Here is an 8,147-nt window from a genome sequence, read left to right on the forward strand (position 1 = left end):
CTCCCTGCCCTCTTGCTGCTCTTCAGGCCCCCCTGCCCTGGAGGAGGGTCGTGGAGAAAAGGAACGTGATGCGGAACAGAGATGTAGAGACCAAGCCAAGGGGTTAACCTCTGCAGGAGGACATCTGCAGCGGGTCCCATGGAGCGTGTTGTGTGTGCAAGGCTGTCCGACAGAGCCTGCGAAGGTCAGAGGGATGCTGCTTCTTGCGCAAAGGCCTGAGGGCCGGGTCGTGGGGAGAACCTGTGCAGGAAGCTTTGAGTAGCCAAGCCATAGTAGCAGAATAAGTATGAGATGTTAATCCCTAAGTTTCCTTAAAAAGCAAATAACATTTAGAAACAGGATTTTCCTGGTCCTGGTATTCGGTGTCAAGATTAGATGTCTATAGGAAAAAGGTACGTGTGAGGGTAGCAGTAAAAGTCTCTGCAGACGACAGATTTGCTTCAAGGTAGGACATGGAGTCAGAAGTCCCTTAAAATTGGCTTATGCCTCAGGATTAGGGGAAAAAAAATATAGGATGGGAATTGCTAATTCTGGTTTCCATTAGAAGTTACTGCCAGAGGATGACTGTTTCCCAGCGGTGCCCTGGAGGAATGTGGGGTCATTCCAGTGCTGCTTCAGCCTGTCTTGTGCAACCATCTCACCCCAAAAGCATCACAGTTGTTGGAAGTATTTTTAATTTGAACTTCATTAGTCCAGCAAAGCAGTGGGGATGAAGTGCTCTGGCTGCGTGGGGCAGTTTTGGGGGGATCTGAGAGCAGTGAATCCCTGTAGAGGTAGTAATGGGATCAGGCTCCTTGCAGGCAAAGGTGAAACATTTTTCTTTAATGGCAAGCAAAAGTATCTGGCTTGGCAGAGGTGGGTTAAACCCCACCAAGTGGAAATTCAAGTGTGCTGCCCTCATGTCCCATGCCCCATGCCCCACCGGAGAGAGCAAAGTCTGGCTGCCTCCCTGTAGCCTCAGTAGATGCCAAAGACTGCGAGATCGTTGCTAGGTAAATTAACAAACTAATAAGCCTGTGGGGAGGCTGGGGAAAGGGCAGATGCGTTAGTGCCTGGGCACCTGCTACTGCGTCTTGACCTCCCCATGGTCCCCCGTCAGAGCCCAGGCCAACACGAGGGAGGTGTTGCTGCCCACGCAGTCAGACAGGCAGGGTTTGGGGAGGGGGTAGTGGGCTGGGCAGTGGGGAGCAGGGCAGGCTGGACAGTGGCCAGGACTGGGGGGGTCGTGGCCGGTGGCTCCATATCAGCTGGTGGATGGGGATGCCACTGAAGTGCAGGGTGGCCAGCAGTGGGGCGGTGGAGGTTGTACTTCAGGTGGAGGTGGTCAAGGTCCCCCCTAGGCTCCCGAAAATCCCTGGCCAGAGCTCCTCCACCCTGCTGCTCCTCAGATGGAGAGCAGTGATGTCTGGCAGATCCAGGAAGAAGCCAGCCCCCAGTACAGGAAAGAGGTGGTGCTGCAGGGCCCGCTCTGTGGTGGCATGGGGAGGGGGGGGGGGGAGGGGGGGGGGGGGGGGGAGGGGGGGGTCAGCGGGCAACGAGGACAGGCTGCACTGCTAGACAGAGCAGGAACAACTCGGGGGGCATGAGGGCCCGTCTTCACCTGGTTGTCCCTGAGGCCCTGCTCACGTTCCCGAGCAAAACCCCACTTTCCTCCTGCTGCTGACAGAGCCATGGGGTTGCTGCCAGCCCCCCCCCCCCAGCCTGGCATCAGCTCGCTCCCACTTCAGGGATCACAGCAGTGCTCAGGGCCCAGCGAGAGGGGATGGGGCTGTGCTGAGGAGCAAATGTTGCTCAGCCTTAGGGCTGCTGGCCGTGTGCCGGGAGCAGGGACCCTCAAGAACCCCTCGCTCAGGACCAGCGCGTGGGACAAAACCCTCTCGGCCGCAGTCATTTCCCAGTGCCCATCAGATTGCCTCCCCGCAGCCCGATGCTGCTGTCACAACCCCCAACCCGAAGCATCCTAATGGGAGCATCATCACCCATGCCTGAACATGACTTAGGCCAGCTCAGCGAGGCTCTACGGGCACTTTCCTCCTCCCGACTGCAGCCCATGAGGGAGCCAAGCCTGAGCCAGGGGCTTCCTCCTGTTGTGTGCAGGGAGAAAGGCTGCAGGTGACCAGGAGAAAGTGGAGGGCAGCAGTGGAGACCCCAGGTTGGAAGCAAATGCAACCACCTGGCTCCCAGCTGCTTAATTTTGGGGCTGCTCCCCAGCTCACCCCAAAGTCGATGCTGGGGGGAGGAGGGCGGGGGGGGGGGGTTGGTCAGCCAGCCATGAACCCAAAATGGGTCTTGGTGGTTTAGTGCAGGCAGCGCGCTCCCCAGGGCGACTCCTGCCAACCCTGGGTCAGGTTCATCCCCTCGAGACCTACATCCCAATGGTCCTCCCTGCACAGCAGAGCGGGGACGAGCATCAGAGCCGCTGCTCCCCCGAGCTGCCCTCCCTCTCCGCATTGGTGCAGTCGGGCGCTCACCCCATGTCTCAGAGCGCTAAGCACCCCGGGAGCCTGCGGGGACGGAGGGGATGCTGGCCCAAGACGGCGGCCGAGGAGGCTTTGGCCATCCGGCTGTGGGGAGGCTTGCGAACCCTGGCCAGCGTGTCCATTACACACAGGTGGCACCGGGACGGGACGTACTAGTTCTGGCAGCTGAGCTTGCTGCACAGGGGAAGGGCTTGAAGGGGAGAGAGAGAGAGACACATTTGTATCAAATCTTCCAGATTTTTGTCAGGCTACAGATCTGCTAGTGTTCCCTAGGAAAGCAAAACATAGAGCTGAAAAAAGGAAATGACGGAGTCGGGGAGGAAAAATGAAGTCGTCCATGGCCGCTTGCAAGCAAATGATGTTTCACACAGGCACTGCCACCCCTGACCTCTTTGAAACAAGCAGAAAAGCAAAATTAGGAGAACTGGGGGCTGTAAATGCAGTACAGCCCTGCAGCCCGGCTTGCCAGCTGCCTCTTTCCTTTTGCTTAGGCTTACTGCCACCAGTACAATTTTGGCTGTATGTCACCTCTTTGCCCTGCACCTCCATAGCTCCTGTGGCTGACTTACACAGCCAGGGAAGGAAAGGCAGAGCCTGGGAAACAGTGCAAATCCCACACGGGCTCTGGCCGGGCTGGCGCTGTGACATGTCAGGCTTTGGCTCCCCAGCGCCGGTGCTCCTGGCCCCCTGCGAGGCGAGGGGGAGGCGATGTCTGGGTCACTGCCCTCTCTCCAGGGGTGCTCTACCCTTCCTTCCCCCCCCCCCTCCCCCCCCCCCAGCTTCTCCTCCTCCCCTGTTTCTGGCTCCGTCCGGTGAGTGCTGCTGGGAAAGCAACACAACGGGGCCCATTCAGCTCTTGCTTCTGCGAGGAGAGCAAACACCGGCGCAGGAGCTTGGCAGCCGCTGGACGGGGGGGACACGCTTTCCCCTCTTTTTTTACCATCTCTTGAGGAGCAGGTACCCCAGCCCCCGGGTGCGTGACCTCCCCCCCCCCCCGCGGTGTGTGGGAGGGGGTGGCAGGATGGTGCCCAGGCACAGGATGGGGGCTGAGCTGGGGGCATCATGTTGGTGGCACTCGCTGGTGGCTGCGCAGGAGGGCGGGTGACCCTGGCGGGAGGGGGGGGCCGAGGCAGGGCTGGCTGTAGTGGCAGTGGGAGGGCAGAGTTGGGGCATGGGACCATGGGGGAGATGATGAGCCATGGTGGGCAAGGGGATGGGCACCACCGTGGCTCCACGGGTTTGAGCCTTGCAGACCCCACTGCTGCTGCTCCCAGAGCTTGGGGGTGTGTGGGGGGTGTGTGTGTGGGGGGTGTATTGGTCATATCTGCAGCCCCGCCACCCTCTCTGTGGTCGCCCCAGCCTTGGCCCCTCTCTGGCACCTCCACCCCAGGGGCTCGCTCCTGCCCAGCCAAAACCAACCCGTCCTTCCTGCAGCTAAACAGTGGAGATCTATTCCAAAACCAGCTATGAATAGCTTTGGGGGGGGGGGGAGGGGGGCAGGGGGAAGCAGGGAGCTTGCAGGGTAGGAGGCTTAGAGCTGGGACGTGACCAGGGTGGCAGAGATGGGACATTTGCAATTAAAAGAAAGGTGGCAGCTCAGAAAGCCAGTGTGATCACATCCCCTGGATAGCTATACCTGCTTGTCTTACAAAAAAACAGGCCTCAGTTATTGATATTGATACTCTGTATAGATCAAGACAATTTTATGCTAGTGTTATAAGAAGAAAAGGGGGGGGGGGGGGGGCTGCTCCAAGCCAGCTCCCCACGAGTGACCCTGTGCTCCTGCCAAGCCCCTCGCAGGTCCTCCCAAACCTCCCTCAGGGAGTTTAGATAACCAGTGTAAAAGCTCTTTCCAAGTGACCTTCACTTTTCATTCTTAAATATTTCTTTTCTCCTTCTTCCGCTCTCTTCCTCATTTATAACCTGTAAAATCACGGTGTGAGAGCAAGAGATGGTGAGACCTGCCCCACTAGTTCACAGCAACGGCCCCCATGGCACCCAGTGGGGGTGCATGGGAGCTTGGCCCCTCTCCTGGCCTCACTGCCATCTCTCCTTGGCTGCAGGTGCTCTCTGCCATGAGGCTGTCCTGGGCGCTTCTCCTGCTTGTGGCAGCCCTGGCACTGGAGGGGACAGCTGCCACCCGCTGCCCCACACCCTGTGTCTGCGACAACCTCCGTGCCCACGTCCTCTGCCTCAACGGGAACCTGATGGCCATCCCCAGCACCATCCCACAGGTGGGTAAAGGGACAGGCAGGGGATTGGGGGAAGAGGAGGTAGGGATGGCAGCCCTGGGGTAACTCAGTGTTTACTTGTGTGACTGACAGCTCACCAAAAAACTGGACCTTCAGGGCAACAGCTTCACGGTCATCCCCGTGGGAGCCTTCCTCGCCACCCCGTACCTCACGCACTTGGACCTGCAGCGCTGCAAGGTGGAGAGGCTGGAGGAAGGTGCTTTCCGGGGGCTGGGGAGGCTGGTCTACCTCAACCTGGCCTCCAACAGCATAGCCCTCCTCTACCAGGAGTCCCTGGATGGGCTGTCCTCTCTCCAGCAGCTCATCCTGGAGGGGAACCGCATCGAGGAGATCCAGCCGGGTGCTTTTGGCCATCTGGGGTCCCTCACTGTCCTCGACCTGAGGGCGAACGCCTTGGTTTACCTCCCAGACATGGTCTTCCAGGGTCTGCAGGTCCTCAGGTGGCTCCGGCTGTCCCATAATGCCCTCCATGTGCTGGGCAGCGAGGCCTTCACTGCCCTGCCCGCCCTGCGCAGGCTGAGCCTGGACCACAATGAGCTGCAGGCACTGCCCAGCGAGGCCCTGGCCAGGCTGGATGGGGTCACCCGGCTGGACCTGGGCCACAACCCCATCACCTACGTGGCCGAGGAGGCCCTGGCCATGGCCTCCCTGAAGCACCTCTCCCTGGACCATACTGCCCTCCAGGATGTGGCGCCCAATGCCTTTGCCCACAGCCCCCAGCTGCGCACACTGGACCTCCACGAAAACCAGCTGCGGGGGCTGCCGCCCCTGGCTGGGGCCAGGGGGCTGGTGAGGGTCAGCCTGGCCGGGAACCCCCTGCTCTGCTCCTGCCTCCTGCGCCCCTTCCACGACTGGCTGGCAAGGGCACGGGTGCAGGTGGAAGGGGCCTGTGCCGCACCCCCTGCCCTCCGTGGCCGGCCCCTTGACTCCCTGAGGCCCCCCGAGATGAGATGTGGCCACCCCCGGCTGCCCCCCAGCCCTGTCACGCCGCCAGAGCAGCCGAGGGCGGCCGGCAGTGGGCAGTGCCCCCAGGGATGCGCCTGCTCCCCCGATTTCCGGCACGGGTCCTGTGAGAACAAGGACCTGCGGAAGATCCCCTGGGGCTTCCCCAGGGACACCCGCCTCCTCGACCTGCGCCGAAATGCCTTTGGGACGGTGCCGCCGGGCGCCTTCCCTGGCCTGAAGGAGCTGGTGTCCCTCCACCTGCAGAGCTGCAGCATTAGGGCGCTGCGCCCTGGGGCGCTGCGGGGGCTGGAGAGCCTGGTCTACCTCTACCTCACCGACAACCGCCTCTCCACCTTGGCGGCCACTGCCTTCGAAGGGGCCCCGCAGCTGGCCTACCTTGACCTGGACCGCAACGCCTTCGCCCGCCTGCCCACGGGTGCCTTCCAGCTCCTGCCCAACCTCATCTCCCTCCACCTGCAGCACAACGCCATCAGGGAGCTGGCAGAGGGCGACCTGGCTGGGGCCGGAGGGCTGCGCTGGCTCTACCTTGCTGGGAACGCCATCGGGCGCATCGCCCCCACCGCCCTGGCTCCTGCCAAGATGCTGGAGAAGCTGCACCTGGAGGGAAACCACCTGGCAGAGGTGCCCACAGCATCCCTGTGGGGCCTGCCTGCCCTGAGCGAGCTGAAGCTGTCCCGAAACCCCATCAAGCGCGTGGGGGACAGTGCCTTCCTGCCGGTGGCCTCCAGCCTGCAGCACCTCTACCTGGACAACATGGGCCTGGAGCAGGTGCGCATGGTTGGGGACCTCCGAGGGGCAGGGGCACTGCAGGGCACAGCCATAGGTCCCATCTCATTCCAGCACCCAGGGCTGGTGGCCTCCACAGGGCCTTCTGAATGGATGTCCCCGAACTCCCAAGGCTTCAGGAGATGCTCCGTAGCCTGGCCAGAAAGAGACGTTACCTTGGGCTTGGCTGGAGTGTTGTCTCGCTCAAACCTATCCCCCAGCTGCCCCAGGACAGGCTTGCTCCCCCTGGTCCTTAAAGACACCCAGTTTCAGTGGGGTCCAGTCCATTCCCCAAACCACCCCCTTCCCCCAGCCCTGGCCGTATTTCTCCTGCTCTTACTACAAGCTGTCCTGTGGGACTTTTCACTGCTATTACCCTGAATTCCTCCATCCTCTAAAGAAAGCAGTGTTAGCACCTCTCATAAGGACCATCCACCTTTAACAGCGCCCAGGGATCACTCTAAGACCTCCTGCGCGTCACCTTCTTCCCAGGAAGACTGAGCAGGGTCTAGTGAGTCCCAAAACGTGACTGAAACGGGTTGAGTTAATTAACAGTCCCCAAGCACATGTGCTGCTGTTTAAAACAGCTCTTTCACTGGGCCACCAGGTTCAGGACAGGCTCTCTCAGCCCCTCAGGCTGATTATCAGTGCAAGGGCAGAGATTTGCTCCCCTGCCTCCGTCAGGACCCCCCGACTCACCCTCGCTTCGTTGCAGATTTCCCCCGGTGCCTTCACTGGCCTTGGTCCCAGGATCAGAAGCCTCTACCTGGAGAGCAACAAAATGAGCCACATCCCCGACATGAGCAACTTCACGGGGCTGGATATCCTCAACCTGAGGGATGTGCCTTTCCACTGCGACTGCCAGCTCCTTCCTCTGCGCAGGTGAGTGCCATGAGGGGGGCACAGCCCCAGGGGACAACCCGGGGGACAGCTGGACCCTGCCACGCCAGAGCCCATGGCACACTGGCCATTTCAGGTCTTCTCCCACAGTGATGGAGATGGAGCACATGCCTATGTGCAACGATGGAAGTAGCCTGGGCTTTCCTGGTCTAGGGAAAGCGGCCACAAGCTGGGGTGGGCAGATACTCAGATATTCACAGCTCCTCCAGGCGAGGCCCTGAGCAACCTGGCCTGGCTTTGAAGTGACCCGTGCCCACTCATGGGCATGGAGTTTTGCCCCTCCCTTCGCCCCGTCCCGTTCCTTTCCCTGATCTCCTGCCACGTTTCCAGGTGGATCGACAAACTCAACCTCCGCATAGGGGCCACCTGTGGGTCCCCTGCAGAAGCCCGGGGGCTGAAGGTGAAGCTTTCCACCACTTTCCAAACCTGCCCTGGCTGGGGCCGAGGCAAGGCTGGGGGAACCAGTCCTAACAAGACCAAGGCTGCAAGCAAGCCCAGCAAGAAAAAGAGATCAGGAAAATCACCAGCCAGAGGCTTCAAGAAGAGCAGAGCTTAGGAAACATGTGCAGGACACAACAAGGCCGTACCTACAGTCTGGTGAGAGCAGTTTTGCTGGATTTGTCCCCACCGCAGCGACGTGGATATTGCACAAGGTGCAAAGGAGAGAGCCTGGTGCCACCAGAGTGATGCCAATTTGCCAAAGATGCGGGGTTTGCTTTTGCAGGACACACAGAGGCACATTACCCTGGAAAGAACTAGTGCAAAAAGCTTCCGTAGTGTTTGC

At 60.4% G+C, this 8,147-nt stretch overlaps 1 protein-coding gene across 1 annotated transcript; it reads left to right on the top strand.

Annotated features, from left to right (window-relative positions):
* Positions 1–4,555: 4,555 nt before the first annotated feature.
* On the top strand, positions 4,556–7,919 carry CHADL (chondroadherin like). The gene is made up of 4 exons (XM_076328703.1): positions 4,556–4,714; positions 4,805–6,466; positions 7,179–7,345; positions 7,694–7,919. Exons 1-4 carry the CDS (start codon positions 4,556–4,558, stop codon positions 7,917–7,919), a joined length of 2,214 nt encoding a protein of 737 aa, XP_076184818.1.
* The last annotated feature ends 228 nt before the right edge of the window (positions 7,920–8,147 follow it).

Source organism: Aptenodytes patagonicus, chromosome 1, assembly GCF_965638725.1.
Source record: "Aptenodytes patagonicus chromosome 1, bAptPat1.pri.cur, whole genome shotgun sequence".
NCBI lineage: Eukaryota > Metazoa > Chordata > Aves > Sphenisciformes > Spheniscidae > Aptenodytes > Aptenodytes patagonicus.